This window comes from Rhinatrema bivittatum, chromosome 4 (genome assembly GCF_901001135.1).
Source record: "Rhinatrema bivittatum chromosome 4, aRhiBiv1.1, whole genome shotgun sequence".
NCBI lineage: Eukaryota > Metazoa > Chordata > Amphibia > Gymnophiona > Rhinatrematidae > Rhinatrema > Rhinatrema bivittatum.
In genome coordinates this window covers 139,367,325-139,392,455 of record NC_042618.1, presented here as the reverse complement: position 1 = coordinate 139,392,455, position 25,131 = coordinate 139,367,325, and the positions used below count along the sequence as shown (strand labels likewise).

The window sequence follows — 25,131 nt, the reverse complement described above, 5'->3', positions numbered from 1 at the left end:
CTTCTTCCTCTTACTTTAGAGCAGGAGCAAAAGAAAGGAACAAAAGGCAGGAGAGCCCACCAAGACTGGTGTTAGCAGGACAGGGGCAAGGACAGGAGCAACAAAAACCAGGGGCACCCAAAACCAGTAGCATGCTCGTCCATGATTACTGCTTCTGAGGTAATGGAGGCAGTATTTTCAAAAACTGATTTTGAGAAAGAATTATGTTTGGAATTTTCTGAATCAAAAGATATTGAAGTGCTAGAAGCTGAAGAGAATTTGGAGCTCTAATCAGTAGCATCTTAGAATCCACTGAGGAGGTAGGGGAGGTAGATGATATACCGTATTTGCCAGCGTATAGGATGCAATTTTTTTCCCCTCAAAATAGGGGAAAAATAAGGAGTGCGTCCTATGCGCCGGTAATCAAAATTAACAGTGTCCGGTGGGGGAGGGGGCGTGATGTGGTAGCATCGGGGAGCGAGGGTGCATTGCCCGATTGGCCAGTGCTGAGCTAAAGGGGCTTGCTGAAGCGCGGCTTCCCCAATCAAAGTCAACAGCTGATACTGATGCCCAGTACCAGCCAATCAGGCGGCACGCCCTCGCTCCCCGACACCACCGCGACACTCCACCCCCACTGGACACTGTTAGTAATTTTGAGCTGGTAATCAAAATTACTAACAGCCCTTGGTGGGGGGGGGGGGGGGGAATGTCACGGTGGCATCAGGGAGCAAGGGCAGCTGTTGATTTTGATTGGGGAAGCCGTGCTTTGGCAAGCCACTTTAACTCAGCACCGGCCAATCAGGCAGCATGCCCTCACTCCCTGACACCACTGCAACACTCCTCCCACCCCCACCAGGCGCTGTTAGTAATTTTGATTGTCAGCTCAAAATTACTAACAGCATCCGGTTGGGGGGGGAGTGTTGCGGTGGTATCAGGGAGCGAGGGCGCGCTGCCCGATTGGCCGGTGCTGGGCAAAGGGGGCTTGCTGAAGCGTAGCAAACCCCCTTTGCTCAGCCCTGGCCAATCGGGTGACTTGCCACCATGACACTCCTCCCCCGCCCCCCACCGGACGCTGTTAGTAATTTTGAATTTTGATTACTGGCTCAAAATTACTAACAGCATCCGGTGGGGGGGGGGGGGGAGTGTCATGGTGGCATTGGGAGTGAGGGTGCGCCGCCCAATTTGCTGGTGCTGGGCAAAGGGGGCTTATCGCGCTTCGGCAAGCCCCCTTTGCCCAGCACCGGCCAATCGGGGAGTGTTACTGGCGCATAGGACCTGCAGAATTGATCCCCGAATCGGGCAGCGCAACAATTCCCCCCCCCCCCCCACCGGACTTTGTTAGTAATTTTGATTACCAGCACAGAGGACCTGCAGAATCACTCCCCGATTATTTTTTTCCTTAAAAATATGTATAAAAAAGGGGGTGCGTCTTATACGCTACCTCGTCCTATGCGCCGGCAAATACGGGATATATATAAATATTTATATTTAGGTATTTTGCTAGTTATTATCTGAAATTAATTCTTCTGTATTATCTGATTTTATTTATACTCTTTCTACACTCTTATTTCTCAAGTAAATCTACCATAAAGACTTGGAACAGAGTGTGCATGTATGTGTGTGTACAATGGGCTAGCCCATAAGGTAGTCCTGTGTACAGGACCGGAGGAACCACTAGGCAAGCTAGGCCTGTGCCTAGGGCGCCGCGATTAAGGGGGGTGCCGCGGCAGGCGGCAAAATTTTGAAAGGGCAAAAAGTGCCCTTTCAAAATTCTGCCAGCCCCCGCCTCACCGTGCCACCCTCCCAGTGCCTCCCTTGTGGTCCAGCAGAGGGCCCGGAAGCGATCTGCTGCTCCCAGGGCCTCGGCTTCCACTAAGCAAAATGGCGCCGTGGCCTTTAGCCCCTACCATGTGACAGGTGCCAACCAATGGCTTCGGTAGCCCCTGTCACATGGTAGGGGCTAAAGGCCCCCGGCGCCATTTTGGTTAGTGGTAGCTGAGGCCCCGGGAGCGGCAGATTGCTCCTGGGCCCCCACCTGGACCACCAGGTACTTTGTAAGTTTTCTTTTTTTTTTGGGGGGGGGGGGGAGAAGGAGTCAGGGCTGCGGCTGGGGGCGGCGCAAGGCTGAAGGTGCCTAGGGCACCCAATCCCCTTGCACCGGCCCTGCCTGTGTACATGCAGGAAATAAACCCCTCAGGTAACTCCAAGTATAGACCCCAGAAAGATTAGCCCCCAAGTTCAAGCCCCTGGGCAGAATGCCAGTGTGTGCGGTCTAAATCCAGAACAGGGAGGACCTGCAGTCTGCTCAATGTATTCACTGCAGTAAGTTCATCAGTCAAAGGAAGGTACTGTGACATGTGACAAACATTGGACTGTAGCATCACCTACAGAAGCACCACCTGCTAGCATTAGCATCAAAGTTGATTGGCAGTACTAGCCTGGGGACAGCCTCTGCCATGAAAAGCAGAAGCTGTAGCAAAAAAGGTTGAAAAGAGGAAAACCTTTCTCCAAGCTGACCCTTCAGCCATTTCCATTAGTCAGATTGCAGGCCAATAACCCCCCTGCCATTTGTCTGCAGCAGTAAGCCACCATAGAGGAAATGGGGTGGTGTTCTGTATCACTGTTCTGGATGAAGAGGCAACCAACATCCAAAGTAGGGATGAGATGCATTGTAGAAATGATTACTCTATATAATCAGTCCCTGCAGGTAGTGGAGAACCTGGAATTTAATCACCTGCTGCAGCTTTTAGCCCCCAATTACAAAGTACCCTCTAGGACTATATTTATTAGGCAGGTTATCTCCACCTCGTGCAATCTATGCCATAGTCACATGCATGCTTGCCACAGATTTTGTACCATGGGTGAAAGGGAGTCTCACCCTACAATCCCAGCATGTCACTGATATAAAGGAGAAACAGGTGGCTTGGTTGCGTGAATAGCAGAGCCTGAGGCAAAGGGGCAGAGGGGATGTAATGCAGGAAAGTATGACCAACTTAGAGAGAACTATGAGCATGAGCAGCACCCTGTCAGCTACCACTTCTTCCACAGCCAAACTGACCCATTGAACCATTTCTCCTGATGCAGGCCATAGCTAAATCAGCTTGCAACAGAGCTCCTCATCCCACCCCAGCAAAGGAGACCCCAACAGAAATTTCTGTGATAGAGCACATTGAGGACATAGCCACAGATTCACTGGTATATTGGTCACCCAAGTCCGTGGTCAGGCTTTCTATCCACCAACTGACATACCCAATGAGCATGTCTTCTGAATAATAGGAACATTGTGAGCTCTCATTGTTCAAAGCTGGCAAAAGTGCTGGTTGGTCCTCCTGAAAATCAATCTGCCTTTGCTGGGTTTTCCAGAATTTCTATGCGAGTGGTAGGATGACTGAATACACCTTGAGGGTTCTTGCTTCCACTCTGCCTAGCTGCCATGCCCAACACTATATTTTGAGAGCCTTGTTGCCAATCTACCTAGTTGTCATACCTCTGATGCTATACTTTGGGTATCTCACTGCTGCTCTATCTAGCTGCCTTGCTCCTGGCACTATACTGTGGAGATCTTGCTGCCACTCTGCCTAGCTGCCATGCTTTTGATGCTATATCTTGAGGGTCTTGCACCCATTCTGCCTAGCTCCTATGTCCCTGACACTACATCTTGAGAGTCTTGATGCCATTATGCCTAGCTGTCATACCCCTGACGATACATTTTGGGGGCTACCACTGTGCCGTGCGGCCCTGCTCCTGACACCACACTTTGGTGGTCTTGCTGGCATTCTGCTTATTGTCATGTCCCTGATGCTCACCTTGGGGGTTTTGATGCCTCAGGGGTCGGTTTTTGAAGGCCCGCATGGACATCCATGTGCACACGGTTCCTGGTGTGTGCACATGGACTGGCGATTTTATAACATGAGCGTATCGGTGCTCACATGTTATAAAATACGATTCCCACCCATATGCAGATTTTAATATCCATGCGCACATGTGCAGGGGGTGGCCTCTCGCATGTGCGGGGAGGGGGGGGGAGGAATTTTGTAAAATACACGCGGCAACACGATTGGGCCTTTGCCCAGCTCCCTCCCAGTCCGCTCCAATTAAGGAGCGGACTGGAAGGGAACTTTTCTATACCCTTACCGACCCTTTCTCCCTTTTCCCCTCTCCTCTTCTCCCCGACCCCTAACCCCTACCTAGCTACTCAAATTGTTTTTGTTTTTACCTTACTGCTCCTTCAAAGCAGAAGTAACTTTAGCGCGTGCTCCCCGACCCCCAGCCCTTCCCTTTTCATTGGCCTAGCACTTCTGTGTGTACCAGGGCTTATGTGTGTGCCAGGCCATTTCTAAAATGCGCTCGGTATGTGCTCGGCCTGGCCATGCGCGTAATCCCTAGATTTATGTGCACAATGCTTTGAAAATTCAGGAGTCAGTGTTGTTCCCACTTAGAACCCAGCCTTGTGCTCCCACCCTAAATCTATTCTGGTTATACTGGGGTGGTTAGTCCCAAAAATAAAATGGGAGGATGACTTTCAAATCTATTTCTTTTATTTCATAAGCAAGTATAAATTGATGTTCTACAGAATTTATAAAATACTTTATAGTTGTTCAATTAATATGCTGTACATGGGTTGCAAAGTTTGAATATTTACAGACATTTGTAGAGTCACACAGCAATGTAGGAAGACATTTTTGGCAATGAAGCAGAAGGTTCTTGCATTAGGGGTTAGGTTCATGCTTTGCTTTCCATGTAAATGTTTAATTTCCTTTTCCACCGAAAAGTTATCTTTTTTGAACCATTGCAGATTCATTGCCTTATTGTTTCCAGAAGTTCTCAGGATAGTTCTTCTTAGTTAATTTGTTATGTTTATGAGGGTATAATAGGGGATCTTTAATTCCTGATTTGGTTTATATACTGAGAATTTGTCTTCTTAAACAGATTTCCTTTTTTCTTTTCGGTTGTGGTTATGAGGTGTTGGAGTGGATTCTTGGGCACTGCGGTGATGGCCACTCCCACGGGGAGGAGCCCCGTGAGGAACCGCAGTACTATGCTAGACTCTATACACGCAAACACAGAGAAGTAGTATTTATTGTACAGTTCAATGGTACTGCCCGGGGAGCTGGCAGCAGTGAAGGTAACCCAGTGAAGTAGTCCAGGGGTCCTCAGCAGAGGAGACCAGTCTCACACGCGAGTAGGTGATTAGGCAGCGCGGCGTAGCAGGGACAGGTCCCGGATGTAGATAAAGAGCGCTGAAGCTGAAGGTGAAACAGACTGAAAGGGTTAGTACTCACTGAATCAGAAAGCTGTATTGTTGAAGGTCTTGGCAGGCAGAAGTTGTTCAGTGACAGGCACAAGATTAGGGAGAGCAGGCCCTCGAGGAGCGAGTACCCGGTATCCCAAGATAGGTGCCTGAAATAGAGCAGAAGGGCCCCCGAGAAGCGGGTACCCAGGTTAGTGTAGAAATACACCAAAGGGCAGAGAGAGCTTCCTGCGGCAAATGGGAAGCGGCAGAGCAGCTTAGAGCAGAGGCAATCCAATCCTTGCTAACTCAGTTTGTTAGCAAACGAAGGGCAGGCTAAATACCAGGATGTGATGACATCACTCGAAGGGGACGCCCCCGAGGTTCCCGCCATGACATGGATAAGACGTGGGTGGTGTGCGTGCACGCACCCTAGGAGGCCCTCAGGAAAATCATGGTGAACACCGTCGCCGTTGCCAATCTGGGGAGAGAGCGGCGTGAAGACGAGGCAGCAGCGGCAGCAGTGGCGTGAAGACACAGCAGCAGCCATCTTCCCAAGGTTTGAGGAGAGAGAAGGAAGAAAGGTGAGGCATTGAGGTCGAAGCCGTCTGAGACCGACGGACGCAACATTTTCTTGTTTTTTCTCTCTTTGAATTTCTTCTTTGATCCCATCCTTTATATTGTGGACTGGATATGTAATTACTGTGTTATTTTTCTTGTATGCATATTTGCTTGTTTTTTTCTGTACAAGATATGCTTATATTTACTTTTTGAAAATATAAAGAATTAAAAAATACAGTATATTTCTGCTTTGAAAGTGCATATGTTTCAGTATGCGTAAATATTTGCAGTGCAATATAAACACTTAATTTCTCTATTTTATAAACATACACACAGAGAGAATAAATTTCCAAACTGTTCATGTGCACACATTTATGGGTGTATATGGGTGCACGCAAATTTACTAATGCATTTTATAACTACGTGGATACTGTTATGCTCAAGGACCCTTGGGCCGGCTGAGAATGATGGTGATGCACTGTGGGGGGCCCACAGTGGACGTCGCAGCCGGGAGGCAGTGCTGAAGAGGTGGTCTAGGAAAGGCTTCACCACTAGAAGCCCAGGGTCCCCCCAGGAGGAGCCCGCAGGGATACGGGCCTCTTGGACTTAGGTGAGATCCTCTGCGGCCAAGGACCTGAGGAGAGATCCTGAAGAGGTAGTCCGGAGAAGAGATTGGACCAGGAGGTCAGAAGAGTCTTCACCCTTGGAAGCCCGCAGTCCCCCCGGGAGGAGCCCGGGAGGACCTGAGCCGCTGGGACTTAGGCGGACCTTCCTGGCTGAAGAGGATCCGGATACCTGAGGCAGGCAAGAGGTCAGGAGCTGGATTCCAAGCCAGGGATGGAAGCTGAAGCCGGAGTCAGTGGATGAGCCAAGGTCGGAAGCCGGAAGTCAGAAGCCGGAGTCTAAGCCAGAGACGGAAGCTGAAGCCGGAGTCGGTAGACGAGCCAAGGTCGGAAGCCAGAAGTCAGAAGCCGGAGTCTAAGCCAGCTGAAGCCGGAGTCAGTGGATGAGCCAAGGTCGGAAGGAAGAAGTTAGAAACCAGAGTCTAAGCCATGGATGGAAGCTGAAGCCAGAGTCGGTGGAAGAGCCAAGGTCAGAAGCCAGAAGTCAGAAGGTGAGGTCAAGATCAGGGATCCGAAGCAGAAACTAGCAACTCAAAACTGAGTGAACCTCATTGCAAGGCAAGGTAAGAGCCCATCTGCAGGGTTTAAGTATCCCTGCAGCGTCTGATGTCATCTGGGGGCAGTCCTGAGGTTTCCCGTGCTGGCCCCTTTAAATTGAGAGCCCTTGAGCGTGTGCGTACCTAGGGGGTGGGGCCAGCCGCAGCGGAACGCCGGCGTCTCCCTCGAGGAGGGAGCGCCGCAGCCGAGGCCAGGACAGGCCTAGTCGGGATACCAGCAGCCCGGGCCGGCCTAAAAGTAAGTGAAGGTCCTGGGGCATGGCCCGGGACCATAACAGATACGTTATGTGCCGGTTATAAAATATGAGAATATATGCACTTATTAAAAACCATGAGCCACACAAGTTTGGATTTATCTGGATAAGTAGCGGCACTTAGCCATATAGATCTGAAAAGCACTACTTGTCCATCTAAGTAGAACTTTTCTAACTTATTCAGATATATTATATAGCCGGATAAGTCTATAAAAAGCACTACTTAGCCAGATAAGTCTGAAAATCAGTACTTGCCCATCTAAGTAATGTTTTTCAGACTTTTTTGGGTATACGGTATAAGATAGTCGGATAAATCTATAAAAAGTGCTACATATCTGGATACAACTGTGTGCATATTATAAAATTCCCCGACTCACACATGTGAAAGCTGACTTCGGGGGGGGTGGGGGGGGGTGAATGTGTCTAAGTAACACGAGTAAAATCTACTCATGAATCCCTTTAAAATTTGAAGTACAAATCTGCTGGTATCATTTGTGCACACTTATCTGGCTAAATCCTGACTTACCTGGCTAAGAAGCGACTGCGTCTACTAAGCCGTATAAATCAGAATATAGTCAGATAACTGCCATTACTTATCCAGATAAATTCTAATTTGTCCATCTAAATAGTTACAAAGGCACTACTTTCTTGGTTAAGTAAGAATTTTGCCAGATAAATATGTGCAAATGAGATATCAGCATATCTGTACTTCAAATTTTAAAGGCATATACAAGTAGATTTTATTTGTGTTACTTAGACACATTTACCCCCCATAAATTGACTTTCACACGTGTAAGTCAGGGGATTTTCTAATATGTACACAGCAATGAAATAACCAGTTTTATCAATTAGTCTACCAGTTCACCCAGTCCATTTTACAGTTTGTGAAGACCTTCCTGGCTCTTAATTCTGAAGTTCCTCCATTTCCCCCAGACCACCCACCCTATCATTTTTTTACTTTTATGTTTGCGATCACTTACTCCTGATACTGAGCAGGGATAAATATATGCAAGTAGGGTGCCACATTTAGATATGTAAATTGCTTATAAAATAGCAAGTTACATAAACATTGGCCTTTCCCCAGAATATCCCTGGCCCATTTCTTTTTTAAATGTGGAAATTCACTCATGGACCCTGACTTGTACGTGTATAGCGAGGTTTTTAAAATAGTATATACTCATGTACATGCTATTTTACATGCATTAAGTGATACTTTTTATGCATGTAACTTTTGCAAATATATATTTTAGCTGTATAAATATTTTTATGTGTATGCATAAAACCAGGCATTTTATAACATATGCTTTTATAAATATTTCTTATGTTCATATATGAAATCACCAGTTCTCCGATACCTTCACCAGTTCACCCAGTCCATTTCAAGTTCAACTAGATGCTATAACACTTCATTCTGAACCTCCACAGTTCACCCAAACCTCCCACCCAAAAATTGCAGACAACAGACAAGTTCAATTTCAATTGCACTAGTCAGCAGGTGTAAAATTATGTGAAAAATAATTTATTGATTGATTGATTTTTTGCACTTCAAAGCAGATTATATTCAGGTATGGTAGGCACTGCCAATGCTACTCTTTTGTTGCCATAACTGTCTTAGACCGTTCTCAACTAGTGTTAGTTCCATTTGCCCCTGCCATGATGCCTTGGGGGTTTTGATGCATCAATGCTGTTTGTGATACCCCACAATCTATGCCTTGGGAGTTGATACCTATGTGCTGTTTGTGATTCTCCATACTCTACCCCCTTGTGGATGTTGATGCCTCCATGCTTTTTGTCATACTGCTCACTCTATACCTGGATGGCTTTGATGCCTCCATGTTATTTTCTAATCCCTACTCTCTACCCTTTGGGGGTTTTGATGCATCTGTGCTGTTTGTGATTCCCTCACTATACACCTTGGAGGTTTTAATGCTACTCTGTTTTTCTGCCTCACTCTGTTCAATGCTGTGTTATCTTCTAATTTGCACCTACAATTAACTTCAGAGGCAGATTATAATGAACAAAAACCTGAGGCTTGTCTGTTTCTTCTCTTAGGGTTTGTGTGTATGCACAGTAGTCGATACACATACTAAGTATGTGAGAGAGTTTTGCAAACACTGTGAGAGATACTTGATATAGTACTGTACTTACAATTGTAGTACATTAAATAAGCATAACCAGCCAGCAGATAGTATGTGCCCTGCTAAGCATTCTAATGCTGCTTGCTAAGCAATGCCACTTTTCTTGATGTATTGAGCTGCACTTACTTTTTGTGATTTTAGTAACCAGCATCACTGCTGCTGCTGGTTCAAGCTACTCTTGCTACATTTGGGTGGTTCCTTCTCTATTCCATCTTTCTTGAGGTCTTTTTCAAATTCCCTTCCTTTCTGGTACTTATTGACTCTTGGTTTTGCCTTGCAAATTCAATGAAATGCACTTCCTGCAACACTCATGGATACTTGGGATCTTCATGCCATATTTGGTACTGCTTTGCCCAGCTTGATGCCTTGGGCTTTTGATGCCATTCTTTTTCTTTCCTCATCCATCGCTGTATAGCTTAGACTTTGCTGCCACTCTTTTTGTTGCATTGCTATGCCCCTACAATTTATGATTTTAATTGTCAGCATTGCTGTTGCTGCTGCTCCAAATCAGTCTTGCTACCTGTCAGTGGTTCTTCCTCTGCTCCAGCTGTCTTCGAGATTCTTTAAAATTCCCTTCCCTTATGGTACTTGCAGATTTTTCGTCTTGCTGATTTTTCATCCTATGCTTTACACAGCCCTTACCCAGTTATCTTTAATGCTTTTATGACTTCTTGGACTTTTCCTTCAAACTCCCATCCCTTGCAGTTATTAATGACTATTGGTCCTGTCTGGTATTTAGACGTTGAAAATGTATACTACAGCAGAAGTTAGGGCAGCAAATATTGCAAATCCCGTTTTGGGCAAGAGAGGGAGAAGGGAGAGGGGAGGAGTGGAGTGGAGTAGAGAGTAAGAGAGAGCCTCTGGGGTGGCCCATGTATTAGTCATCTATTTATACCACTTTAGGAGGATCATCTAGTAACTCGAGGTGAGGTTTTGGTGGTGCTCTTGGGTTTGGGGGCAGTTTTACATTCACAGTGAGACATATGAACAGCACACCACACATCAGTGAAGATTCGATGTGATTTGGAATGAGGAAATGAACACAAAGATGAGATTTGTACAATGTTCTCTCAGCCTAGCTTGATAGCACCCATTTAGAGAGTGCATCAAGCTAAGGCGAGAGTACTGTGTACTGTGCTGTTCATACATCTCACTGTGAATGTAAAACTGGCCCCTAAACCCTAGACCACCACCAAAACCTCACCTCAAGTTAGTAATTCACCCTCCTACAGTGATATAAATAGTTGATTCATATGAGAGCCTTATAAGGAAATGCCTGTGCGGGCGTGTTGTGGTAAAATACCTATGCAAAGTGTTAAAATAATGTGTGTTGTGGTAACTCAGAAATCACCCTAACCATGCCCCTTTTGTTTATCACGGGCATTATTCATGTGAAATTTATAGCTTTTTGATGAATCTAGGCCTTAGAGCTTTATGATTTTTGTGGGTAGGTGCTTTGAAGTCTTCATATTATGCTTTTTGCTGCTTTGTTCCTTTATCACTACTTTGAAGTTTTTCATGCCACTTTTCTTGCTTTCTTTCCCTTTCATAGGACATCAAGCGCTTCATGCCACCCTTGGTGCCGCTTTGTGCTCTCATGCTGCCTTGGAGGGTTTATGCCACTGTGGTTGGTAAATTTTGCTGGTCTTTGGAGCCTTGCGGTGTTCTGGCCACTCTTGCTGCTGCTTTCTCCTCTCATGGTGCCTTTGAGAACTCTGCTACTGCTGGTACTATTTTGCTCTATTATGGGTCCTTGGGCTATTCTTGCCACCTTTGGTGCCACATTGATATAGTCTTGATGCGATGGAGTTCCTTTCACCCTTCTGATGATGTCTATACATAGGTTTCCTTAGAAATGATTAGAAAAACCCAGATTGGGAGCCCAAAATAGGCTGTATCGCTTTCCCCATTGACTTAATTGGAAACTAATGAATGAATAAAATGAATAAACAAAAATACATTTTTCTTCTGATATAAACCAAACAAATGATTATGACCTAGAAAATGAATAAATGAATCAAAATGTAATTTTTGCCTGTGAACATCCCTATGTTATATTATTAATTTTGAAACTTTTATATATCACTTTGATAATATTGTCATGTATTTGTTTATGCAAAAGCAAATGAATCTGAGATCTGGAATATAGTGAACCATCATACTTTGCTACTATCAGGCAGAGAAAGGCCTGCAGCTGGAACTAGTGGATCAGAACTCATTCAATTCTGAAAAACCTTAAGAAGGGAACTTAATACTCTAGAAGGCCAATATTCAGTGCCACTTAGCCAAATAAGTTCAGACTTATCTGGCTAAGTAGTGTCATCTCAATTTTCAGCCACTGTTAGTGGCTACCATTATTCACTATCTGGATAAAAGAGAGTTGTTCCCGGGATGTTTTCGTGTAGAGCTACTTATCTTGCTCACTTAGCTGTATAAGTGCTGATATTTATCTTTATCTGGCAAAGTTAGCTGGATAAGTTTGACTTGCTATTCAGCTGTTCTAAAATTAACTGGATAAACTATAGCCAAGCTATATTCAGCAGTGCAACTATGCCATTGAATATCTCAGCCACATTAGCCAGATACGTTTATTCAGTCAACAAGCTCAGCTGGATAGCAACTGATTATGGACCCCTTATATGTCTGTATACATTAAACTGCTATAGATATCCTGATTTTGGTGCAAGTACAGGAGTAAGCAATTGCCCATTTCCCTCTAAGGCTCCAGCTCTGCAAGAAGCAGCTGCACATCACTTGCAGACTCTGCATACACATGTCAAACTTTTTAATTACTTTTCAAGGACAGAAACTCTGAGCTAAGACCTTATTGGATTATATGCTTATATCACTCTATCCATGCAAAGAATTACAAACTAATTTTATGGAAACTATTAATATTGTTGATGTTGACATATGTATATTGAGTGTTTGCATTGGCATAGGGTTATTAGAGCATAATGGTGGACAGTCACAACTTAAAACAACGTGTGCCCTGCACCACTAATCAACTATCCGGCAGTTTAGGGCTGGAGAAAATGAGGGTCTGAACTACAGCTGAGCTGGAGCAGGGGTAGAGGTGGAGAAGGGCAGGGTAGGGCTGAGGATGGCAGGGAGAGTTTGTAAGTTCAATCAGGCTGATGCAATATCAGCACGTGGAAAATGGGCATTCATGATTGAGCATCTACTCTCCTAACGTGCGCCAATGCACTTCTCCAGGGCACCCGATGTAATTTTTCAATGGTCTGCCATGGTAAAAGGAGGTGCTAGGGGAAATTGTGTGCCCATAGCACTTCCTCGGCAGTGGGTGCCTAGGAGAGGTGGCTGTCAGCGGGATAGGAAAATTGGAGACAATTTTATGAGCGTCCCTTTTCTAGGGATGTGCAGAGGGACGCCATACGTTGCATTCGGGATTTGTATTCGTCGGGGGGCAGATACGTTGCATTCGGCAAGGGGGGCCCCCGATACGTACATGCATTAATTCTTATTCGTTTCCTGGCTAAAATTGAATTAAGTACAACCCCCCCACCCTCCTGACCCCCCCAAGACTTACCAAAACTCCCTGGTGGTCCAGCGGGGGGTCCAGGAGCCATCTCCTGCACTCACACCCTCGGCTGCCGGTATTCAAAATGGCATCGATAGCCTTTGACCTTCTATGTCACAGGGGCTACCGGTGCCATTGGTCAGCCCCTGTCACATGGTAGGAGCAATGGATGGCTGGCGCTGGACCACCAGGGACTTTTGGCAAGTCTTGTGGGGGTCAGGAGGGTCCCCCAAGACTTGCCAAAAGTCCCTGGTGGTGCATTTGGGCCGTCGGCTGCCAGTAATCAAAATAGCGCTGATAGCCTTTGCCCTCACTATATCACAGGGGCGCTGGCCATCCATTGCTCCTACCATGTGACAGGGGCAGACCAATTGCACCGGTAGCCTCTGTGACATAGGTCAAAGGCTATCGGCGCCATTTTGAATACCGGTAGCTGAGGGTGTGACTGAAGGAGATGGCTCCTGGACCCCCAGCTGGACCACCAGGGAGTTTTGGTAAGTCTTGGGGGGGGTCAGGAGGGTGGGTTTTTTTTTTTAATTTGCCTCTTTAGACGGCCGAATAATTTGGCGAAGATTTGTTGTATTCGTGGAGAATCGCAATACGTTTCGCTTCCCCATGAATACAACAAATATGGCCCTATACGTTGCGTATTACAAATACGTAGGAAACGAATGCACACCTCTACCCTTTTCTTAGTCTGTGCACAGCCACGGGTTAGGAAAAGGGAGGCTCATTAAATGAGCCTCCCTTTTCCTAACCTGGCTGCCGGCACACTTTTTTTTTTAAGGTTTTTTTTCTTTTTCAGTTCCTCCGACTTAATATTGCCACAATATTAAAATGGAGGAACTACAGAGAAGCAGTATTTTCTGCTTTTCTGTAAACATTTTTGGCTCAAGAATTAATGCCTGCTCCGGGGCAGGCATTCATTTTTAAGGGTAAAAATCTGCATGTCAGGTGCACATTGTTTTTTGCATTGGTGGGGGGTGGGGGGGGGGAATAGCTAAAAGCCTCATCAACATGAATTTACATGTGATGAGTGCTATTAGCTACGTGCTTGGTTGGACATGCACGGTACTGCATCAGCCTGTTAGTCTTTGCTAGTGCTCCTTTTTTTCAACCACTGAAAGATGCTGAAAGCTACAAACTACCCTTCCCCTGCTGACCTTTAATCATGGTTCCTGAGAATAGGTGGAGGGAAATATACCTGAAGACAACAGTGAAACCCTCTTCTGTTCTTTGCAAGCTGCCTGGGAGGGAGCAGAAATAAGAAGAAGCATGGGGCTGTATTAAGGAGCACAATGATTCTGCTCTGTTCTGGAGGTAACTGGAGAAACAATAGCTAGAGCAGCAACATATATTGTATCCTGTCACCAGGTCAGAAACTTGATCTGACCAGGGACAATATAGATCAACAGCAGAACCTGGGAATAGTCCTTGCCTTCCCTGTAATTTTATATTAGTGTTATCACTCTTTTATAATTGTTTAAGTTTTTGCTATAACCACTTTATAAATCATTTTGCAAACGTATAAATTTTCTTGCCAATAAAGTTATCTAAATTTGTTTGCTCCATCCCCAGTCTCACACCCTCCCATTCTGAGCACCCGCTTAGGGTCAGGAGGGGCTGAAGCATGAAGCAATGGGCTGTTCTCTGCTGAGATTCCTAGCAAAGTGGAGAACCCTGAGATTAGTGAAGGATGATTGTGTTGGTGGTCATCCTTGAAGGAGAAAGGAAAGATAGAGAAAGAGAAACTGAGTGAGAGGGCCAGCACACTTCCATATCAAATTTAAGGATGACCACAACTGAAAAGTTTCCAAGTTTGTTCCTGCCTGGCATGCAGGCATGTGTGGGGTAGGGAGAGTTACTGCTAGGTGCTGGAGTAGGGAGCTCTGGACCAGACCTGCCTGCTGAAACCAAGGCTATTGGAGGAGCCTGCAATTATCTGTGCCATCAAAGGAGGGCCTGAGGGAGCACTCTGCTGACCTGGGAAGGAACCACTGCTGCTAGGAGGACTCAGGACTAGGGAGTATTCAAGCTCAGCCAATTTAGGGGGAGAAAGAAAGAGATGATGGGAGGGAAGGAAGATGCTGGGTAATGTGGGCAGAGCATGTTGGAAAGAAAAAGGGAGAGATTCTGGGCAGTGGGTGAGTAGAGAGAGTCCCTGTCCCAAACAGTTTTCAGTCTAAGAAGATGAGCAGAGGATGAGGGGAGAGGGAGAGGGAGAGATTTTATAACTATCATTTTTATAGCAGTACTGGGTTTACATAGATTTTACAATGGTGATAAGTACGGTATTCAGAGAGAAGTTCCTTCCTCAAAGAGCTTACAGCCTAAGAAGCTGAGCAAAGCATGAGGGGAGAGAGAGAGGGAGACAGCTACAAACTAGGTCAGGAGAAGATGTGACAACGACAGACTGGGGCTGACCAGCAGAGATATAATGAGAGACAGGCAGATGAAAGATAAGATTGCCTTCTCCCCCGGGTCAATCAAGCAGATCGGCCCAGTCATGGTTCACCTGGTAAACCCCCTCCCCCATTACATGCACAGAGTTGCATTTCTGCAGGTAAAACACTGTTTTACTCACAGAAATGGCTTTGAAAATTGCCTCTAAACGGTACAACATCCCTTTGTCCATTTATCAGTTACGAAGGCAAGAAGTGGTAAGTTGGTAACCACCAAACAGGAGAAGGTCTTAGGACTAATAATAATAAATGACATAGTAGGCAAGGCCAGACTGGGTGGCTCAAGGGGTCTACTGAACTACTAAGTTCTTTGTCTCTTACCTAGATTAATGCCATTTTTCTGCAACAAAGTGCCATAACTGGTTTTGATAGATGCAAGTATTTTCTCCAGCATGACGGCATAATTCTGGCAGTCGAACATCAGAATGACATTATCAGCAAGCGTCAGGGCCATCTCACCCCACAAACGAGCCACAGCCTGGTGATACTTAAAGTCTCTGTCCATGAGACGCGATACGAGATCATAAGTCTCATACACCGAATGGTACATTGGATATGAAGAAATTGAATAGCTCTGGGGAAATATATGAAAAAGGCAACAGGGTTATCTAGCTGTATACCGAACTGCTGAATACAAAGTGCATTAGTTTGCATAAAAATAGACAACCAAAACCATCGTTTCACTTAAAACAGGTTATTCAGGTTAATAGCACGTGTAAGCAGTGGCGTAGCAAGGGTCTCCAGCGCCTGGGGCCCAATATATTTGTGTTGCTTCCCCTGTGTCTCCTCCCCCCCCCTCCCCACCTTACCACCACTACCACCACCATTCTCTTGTAGAAATGGTTAAGGTCACAGAAACAGCAGACATTTCAAATAACACTCTCTTCTCGCCTTCTACCTGCATGCGGCTGAAAAAAAGTGGATTTAAAGAGGCACCCGGGGATTTTGAACCTCCCCCCCCCCCCCCCCGCCCCATTATACCACTGGCTGTAAGTATTATTAGAAATCTTATAGCCTGTTAGCTTTAAAAGACAGTTCACAAAAATGCCACTGAAAAATACCTCTCTAAAACAAATGTTAGCTGATAATAGCCATAATCTGCTTAAAACAAAGCATTTGCTTTAACAGCCTGCCTGGGATAAAGGTGCTTCCCAGCTGGGCATTAAAACTAGTGTACTAGTTGGATTCTTCTATTTCTTGAAATATTTTTAGGCTAATTCCTAGATTTCTTTTCATTTTTGTCTCAGTTTATCTTTGTGTTACGTGATCGCACCTTTTTGGAATAAAATGCTGGGAACCTTTTATTATGCTGGGAACCTTTTATTATGACCATAGCTTGTTTTAAAATCTCTCTCTAAATACACACACACATACATATATATAAAATATGAAACTTGCACAATTTTCTGATAAGGTTCTATACATCTGCCCTGATTTATGTAGGTTCATAATGATGGAAGTAGCAAACAAAGGAGAGCTTTCAAAACCTTCAAACAGAAATCTCAGGAATAAAATAAATATCAAACCAGAGGGAAAATCTTGATTATTTTGTTTGCTTAACTGAGAACTGCATTATTAAAGAACACAATGATGTAACTTTAAAATGAGTGGGCATGAGCACACATGCACTGGAATTTTAAATCGTCCACGCAAGTGTTCACGTATAATATAAAATATGCCTATGTGTGCTCCTAATTGTAAGCAGTTATGCAAGGAAACGTTATTCGCGTATCTTTCTTTAGGACTTGTTAGCTTTCACTCGCACAAGTGAGCACATTTTAGAACCTGCGTGTGAAGAAAATAACCAGTTTGCCCACTTAATCCATCAGTTTGCCGAGTTAATCTCTTGGTTATCAAGACCTCTCTGGTTCTTCTGTCTGTACCCCCCACAGTTTACCCAGATCCTTCACCCAGTCAGGTTTTGGCTATAATGAGTTTTACTCTTACACCAGAAAAGGAGAAGAAGTAACTATGCGCAGGTAACAGCCCGACATGTGCTGCATTTGCCAGTTTTAAAATTGGGATTTACACGCATAAATGTTGACCCCGCCCTGCCACACCCCTGACCCACCGCTAATCTGCCCCTTTTCTTCGCTTATTCTGTTGTTCATGTATGCGCATGTATGCACATAATTTTCCAGTTTTAAAATAAGAGTTCCTCGCACTCGGCTCATGTTCTCGCAGATATGGGTCTTTCAATGTGAGCAACTCTTTTAAAATTCAACTCAATAAGGGCCAGATTTTCAAAGCCCTACGCGCACCGGGCCGATTTAAAAAGGCCCGGCGACATGCGTAAAGTCCCGGGGCTTCGAAACAGGGGCGGGAAGGGAGCGGGGAGGGGCGGGGAGTTCCGGGGGGCGGGGTGGGGCCAGAGTCCTCTGGCACAGCGGCCATTTGCCGCTGTGTTGGAGGATCACGTGCCGGCAGACTGCTGGCACATGCAACTTGCACCTGCCTGCAGGCGCAAGACGTAAAACAAAGGTCGGGGGGGGGGGGGGGTGTTTAGGATAGGGCTAGGAGGCGGGAGGGGAAGGGGAAGGGAGGTTAGGTTAGGAGGTTAGGAAGTTCCTTCCGAGTCCACGCTGAAATTGGAGCGGCCTGGGAGGGAACGGGGGAAAGGCCACAGGCATCGGCGCATGCAAGATGCACTAGTGTGCACCCCCTTGTGTGCGCCGACCCCCGATTTTATAATACCCGCGCACCTGCGTGCGCGGGTATTATAAAATTGGGGGTCCATGTGTGCACGCCGGGTGCGCGCGCACATGGACGCCCGCAAGTAGGTATTAAAATCTACCCCTAAGTGTACTGCAGCTTTAAATGCCAGCTAATGCCCTGCCTAGGAATTATTGCATAGAACAGTCCAAGCCCCATAAAATGAATGCTTGGTTGCACAGTCCACCACTTCATTCTTTATACTTGAGTATTTGTTTTCAAATATCCAAACTAAATGACAGTATTATGTCATCACCTTTCCAATAACTTTCTCTTCATGGGGATTGCAATTTGCTGAAGCAGTATTAACAATTTCAAAATCTAAACATGTTTTTACATGACTAAATGATTAAAAAAGGAATATGTTTAGGGGGATAAAGCATGGCGATTCTTTACAGCTTGCAATAATATAGAATAAAGAAATTAAATTTCTGTTTCTATTCTGTAACTTAAACGTACTACTTATCATATCTACTGGTAAAGAGGATAACTTTCAAACAGAGTGCGGCAGCATATATGCATGTATGTAGCCACGCATAGTTTTACCATAGTATTTTCTAAGATGTGCTTATCACATGAGCGCATATTATAAAATACACTTATGATTACCCCACAACATACGTGTGTATGTAGGCCAATGTGTGAATACATGCAATGCATTGAAACCACGTATTTCAATGCATTGAACACGCATACTTTACCTGGCTAGTTTAAAAATATAGGCGTGTATATTTTACATGCAAAAATAAAATAGAGCTTACCCGCATAAATCGGGATTTACATGTGTAAATTGGTGTATTTTAAAACCTATGTGCATGAGTGAAATTACCAGTTTAAACAATTAGTCCAACAGTTTGTTCAGTCCTTCTCCAGGTCATTGAGACCCTCCTGGTTCTTCAGCCTGAACCTCCTCCCAGTTCACCCAGACCTCCCACCTAATCAGCACTATACCATAAACAAGCTTAATATCACTTACACCAGATAATTAGCAGGTGTAAAAATACGTAAGTTAGAAATGTACATACGAGTCTTTTAAAATAGCAACTTACTAGTATAACTGTTGGCCCTGCCCTGCAGTGTCCCTAGACCACCCCCTTTATATGCACGTATATGTGTGCACAAAAATGAAAATACATGTATATTTTGGACTTTTTTTTAATAAAGAATTTATGAATTGGGGTACTTAACACGTATGTGCTAATTTTTACATGTGTAACATTTTGAAAATTCCCCTTTAAATCAGCAAGTAACACATGGAATCACACTGAGTACTGAGATCACTGTTCCTTCTTCACCCCCTTTGGGAATGATTTGCTGCCATTTCTATTGATTGCTGCCACCTCCTGTTCTCTCCAATCTTCTCAGCTTCCTAAATCAATTGAAAAGAGCTGCAAGTTCATATTCTGCTTCTGACAGACTGTCATCTTTTTTTTTGCAGTTCTGTACTGGTACCAGCTGAATGTTATGCTATTTCTGGTTAAACTTTTACACTTGTTTTCTTTGCCCTCATCATTTTCTGCCTATTCAAACTGCATTTGACTTATTTATTAGGGATGTGAATCGGGCTTCGGACGATTGAAAATATCGGACGATATTTTCAAAATCGTCAGAAATCGGGGGCTCCCCCAAAACGATAGGAAAACCCCACGATATTGATCGTGGGGGTTCTCTTATTGTTTTGGGGGAGGGCGGGAAAAACGGCACACAAAAATAACCCCTAAACCCACCCCGACCCTTTAAAACTAATACCTTAGCTTCCTCCACCCTCCCGACCCCCCAAAAAACTTTTTACAGGTACCTGGTGGTCCAGTGGGGGTCCCTGGAGTGATCTCCCACTCTCGGGCCGTCGGCTGCCACTAATCAAAATGGCGCCGATGGCCCTTTGCCCTTACCATGTGACAGGGTATCCGTGCCATTGGCCGGACCCTGTCACATGGTAGGAACACTGGATGGCTGGCGCCATCTTGTGCTCCTACCATGTGACAGGGGCTGACCAATGGCACCGGTAGCCCCTGTGACATAGTAAGGGCAAAGGCTATTGGCGCCATTTTCAATACTGGCAGCCGACAGTCCGAGTGCAGGAGGTCACTCCCGGACCCCCGATGGACTTTTGGCAAGTCTTGTGGGGGTCAGGAGGGTCCCCCAAGACTTGCCAAAAGCCCCTGGTGGTCCAGCGGGGGTCCGGGAGTGATCCAATTTATGTATTTATTTATTGCCTCTTCCCACTGAAGGTGATTAGATACTAGATAGTACACAGTCCCAATATTTAATCAGAACTAAGTCCCATATTTAATATCTTCCAAAAATCATTTGGATATCTTTTAACTCCTTAGACATCACCAGAAGGGTACTTCACTCTTTCTTGATTCAGTTAGCTCTTTAGGCAGGGCACGTCTCACTCCTTATGTAAAACTTCCCTCAATAACAACAAAGATTTTGTTACCTTTATGTTGTATCTTCTTTGTTTCTCCTGACACTTTATTGGGCTACCTTGCTTTTAGATGGAATTTGTAACACCTCTATATCTTTCTGGATGAAAGACTTCCCTCTTTCCAAAGTTTAGAATGCTGATTCCCAGGTACCATGCATTACCAGCTCCAAGAGGAAAAAATATTAGAATGAACCCAAAAGGGGTACAATTAAGAAAGAAGCAGGAAAATTGGATGCCCCCAAACAGAGGAGAAAGTGCAAAAGGACAGTTAAATAAAAAATGTAATTCCTCTGCACCAAGTCACTGGTATGTCTATACTCATTAAAAGACATAACACAAGCAGATCTTCCTTACTCCAGATTCAACCTAGATTGAAGGGATGCCCCAAGCCACTGCAACCAGGGGGATTGGGTCTCAAGGAATTCTCAAAAATCAGTTTAAATGAGTTCAAAACAAGTTTAAAGGCAGATAGATGAGTCAACAAAGGTTGGCCCCTAATTGGAAACTTTCTTACTCCTTTGCCATAAATTAGATGTAAACATTAGAAGACAAGTGACAGAGAGCTCGTACTCCAACAAAATCCAAACTAAAGTCCATGAGGATAGCAGGTATGTTGGGATGATAAACAGTTAAGCACACCATTTGAACATTCTCACATGGGGGAACAAAACGTAAACCTCTCTCGTGTATTTCTTCATTGGACCTCCTCAGCTTAATGGTACACACCTTTAGTAAGAGGAAAACAAAAGTTCCTTACATTAAAATAGCAGCAAACAAACAGAGGTCATTTACAGCTTCATAATAAAGGTATAACAGGGGACCGACTGTTTGGAGGAGGGAGAGAGGCCCTGGTCTGAAAAAGGTACCGCCTTGCTTCCTGAATACTACCATAAAATTTAGAGACCCTGGTTCCCGATTCAGAGCACCTGTGATGTCACTTCCGGTTGACTCCAAGGAGGAGCTATAAAAATCGGCTCACAGCAGTGCGCAGATGCCTCCGGCGTGAAGCTGAAGCCGCGCGTGCCAAAGGGGTGTGTGGCTTTGCCTGAGAAAATTGTACAACTTTGGATTTCTTTGAGAGCTCTCCTACCTCAACCAGTTCCCAGTCCCCACAAGGGGTAAGGTATTCTAAATATTGGTTATATTAACAGCAAGTCTTTGGATCTATTTTCCTGGACTAATTGTTAATTATATTTGAACAATAATAATGCCTCATAAATCTCAATATGAAAAAACACATCAACAAGACAATCAAAGAGGGCTTCTTCAAGCTACAAGTTCTAAAAAAACTCAAACCTCTCCTCTTCCATCATGACTACCGCACAGTGCTACAATCCCTCATACTTTCCAAGCTAGACTACTGCAACTCCCTCCTCACAGGACTGCCTGCCTCCACATTAAAACCTCTCCAACTGCTACAAAATGCAGCAGCCAGATCACTTACAAACATCAACCGATCAGCACATATCACCCCTATACTAAAAGAACTCCACTGGCTCCCCATACCCCACCGGTCACAATACAAAATTCTCACCTTACTTCATAAAACCATCAACAACCAAAACATCAAATGGACCAACGACCCTCCTCAACTACTCAACAGCCAGAAAAATCTGCGATCTCAAAACACAGGCCTTCTTATCATCCCTCCCCCCAAACTAGCACACCTCTCCTCCACCAGGCAACGCACCTTCTCTGTAGCAGGCCCCACTCTCTGGAACAAACTTCCCCCCCGAACTCAGACTGGAACCCTCCCTCCACTCTTTCAAAAAGAAATTAAAAACCTGGTTGTTCCTACACGCCTACCAACACCCCACCTAACCCACCCCCCTTAACACCCCCCTCACCCTGCTCAACTAATTTACTGGACACATGCGCCCTCTCAAGACCTCTCGTTTATCTAAAGCTCGTTCACCATTGATCTGTAATTTTGTATAATTAGTTCCAACCAGTTTTTGTTAATTGCTAAACCTTTGTTACACTGTATACTTAGTTCCAAACAGTTCTTGTTAAATGTAAAATAGTACGACCCCGTCATACTATTCCAAATGTTGATATGTGAACCGATGTGATGTATGCCAACGAATGTCAGTATATAAAAGCAAATAAATAAATAAATAAATAAAAGGAAGGGCAGGGTGAGTTTTTCCTTTGGAACCCTCCCTGCCTCCAGACCAAAGAGCCATCACTGACTTTGCTGTTTCTGCTCCCGATCCCTTGCAGGTAAGCCTCACTGGCAAAATAAGTAAAGGAGGAACATCTTTTTCACCCAGGGAAATATCACTTATGCTGCCAGATCATAAGAACATAAGAATATAAGAACATGCCATACTGGGTCAGACCAAGGATCCATCAAGCCCAGCATCCTGTTTCCAACAGTGGCCAATCCAGGCCATAAGAACCTGGCAAGTACCCAAAAACTAAGTCTATTCCATGTTACCATTGCTAGCAATAGCAGTGGCTATTTTCTAAGTCAACTTAATTAATAGCAGGTAATGGACTTCTCCTCCAAGAACTTATCCAATCCTTTTTTAAACACAGCTATACTAACTGCACTAACCACATCCTCTGGCAACAAATTCCAGAGTTTAATTGTGCGTTGAGTAAAAAAGAACTTTCCCCGATTTGTTTTAAATGTGCCACATTCTAACTTCATGGAGTGCCCCCTAGTCTTTCTATTATCCGAAAGAGTAAATAACCGATTCACATCTACCCATTCTAGACCTCTCATGATTTTAAAAACCTCTATCATATCCTCTCTCAGCCGTCTCTTCTCCAAGCTGAAAAGTCCTAAGGCACTAATGCTTACATGCCCTGTTGATTAATCTTCTGCCTCGGGGGGAAGAAATTATTCTGCTAGTCCCCTGATAGAAGGTGGTGGAGAGTGATATCAGGAGAGAGAGACAGGAGCTGCAGAGGATTTACATCCATCAGTCTCTCTTGGAGGAGAAGAAGTAGGACATCGTAGGGAAAGTGTATTCCCCGAATCTGCAGAGATTTTAGACTCTTCTCAGATAATGGAAATACCAGCTATAGTGCCATTAGATTCTCTCTGGGACTTGACTGCGGGGCTAATGAAACTTTTCAGGGAACAATCTCAGCGGTTAGAGGGTGTATCAACAAAAGTGGATGTAGTCGCTAGAGCCCATCAAAAAATTCTTGTAGAACATTCCTCTACTATGGAATCATTAGGGTCTGATATAAAAGAATTGCAAAAGGTAAATGCCTCGATGATTCGAGAGCATATGAATACTGCTAGGAGAATAGAATCCTTGGAGAACTATTCTCGTCGACTAAATTTGAGGGTTATAAGTTTTCCAAAACTTTTAGGATCACCTATTCCTGTCATAGTGAGCAAATACTTTCTTGAAAATTAAAAAATACCAGAGGAAAAAATTCCAGGTGTAATAAAAAGTACATTCCTTTCAGAAGAAGCAAGGTTTAAATCCAATTTCTACTAACTCTATGGAGTTGGATAACTTGACAGTTTTCTTAGAAACGTCAACAGAAGAAGTTCTCGAGAGAGCAACTCTTCTCTTGACTTTTTCTTCCCTTCAAGATTTAAACCTAGTAATGCGGCACTATTTCCAAAACTATAAAATTTCCTTTTATGGTGGTCAAGTTAGGATATACCACGATTTTGCCAAAATGACACAAGATCATCGTAAGGCTTTTTTAAATTTGAAAAACGAAGTTTTGGAATATGGTGCAAGATTCTTATAGCGTTATCCTTGTCAGTGTGTGATTAAAAAAGGTAACAGTACTTTTATTTTCTTTAACCTGGACCAACTGAGTAGTTTTTTTGGAAAGTCACAAAGACCATCAAAGTTAAATGGTAATGCCCGAGTATCTTAGCTATATTCAAATTCAGAGGGAGTAGTAATCTATATTTTCTTTAAAATGATTGTGGGAAAATTTATACTCTCCTCATATTGTTAGATACCCCTTGGTATTTAAAGTTGTGTGTCCAAATAGAGAGATGATAAATTTATATTGTTTGTAGTAATTTCCTTATTTGTTTCTTATAATTTATTTTTTGTAATATCTTACCTGGAAAAGACCTCTTGTATTTCTGTACAAAGATGTTTATGATTGCTTTGTTTATTTATTTATGTATTTATTTATAGATTTTTATATACCGCGGCACGTAATGCACATCACCTCGGTTTACAGCAAACAGTAATTCAGCCGTAGGCTTTACAATGAACATAAGTGGAAAAAGCAAGATGCTTATTTAACAGAAAAACTAGAAGTATACATATCAAATACATATGTGTAACAATGTTAACTAAAGTCTGTCTTGAAGGGAGATATTTCTAGTGAATAAAGTAGGTATAGAAAGGGGGAAACATAGGGGTGGAAAAGGGAGAAAGACCCACCCCGCTGGTCTGAATCCCTTACCCCCCCCCCCCCAATGTCAGAGGGGGAAGGGAGTTCGGGGGGGAAGGGAAAGGCAAGGTAGAGTGGAGGAATCAGGAGTAGGTTGAGCAGTGAAGTATGTAATTTGCATGAGTCCCATCCTTCAATGGAAGGCTTTTCCAAACAGCCATGTTTTTAGGTTATGCTTAAATCTTCGGTGGCAGGGTTCTTGGCACAGTTCCGCGGGCATACTGTTCCACATTTTGGTTCCTGCAATGATGAGC

The 25,131-nt window shown here is 44.3% G+C and overlaps 1 protein-coding gene and 1 long non-coding RNA gene across 2 annotated transcripts in view; one reads left to right on the top strand and one right to left on the bottom strand.

Annotated features, from left to right (window-relative positions):
- The window catches only part of LOC115090153, a 175,525-nt gene extending 152,684 nt beyond the window's left edge, over window positions 1–22,841 (top strand). The window contains exons 3-4 of the long non-coding RNA XR_003856319.1: window positions 10,895–11,069; window positions 22,712–22,841. This is a non-coding gene — a long non-coding RNA (uncharacterized LOC115090153). The remainder of the gene's footprint in view (window positions 1–10,894; window positions 11,070–22,711) is intronic.
- LOC115090152 (putative N-acetylated-alpha-linked acidic dipeptidase) overlaps window positions 1–25,131 on the bottom strand; it is a gene marked incomplete in the record, with an annotated part of 417,134 nt that overhangs the window by 165,436 nt on the left and 226,567 nt on the right. Inside the window, 1 exon segment of the mRNA XM_029598900.1 lies at window positions 15,667–15,919. Coding sequence (XP_029454760.1) covers window positions 15,667–15,919 — 253 coding nt within the window.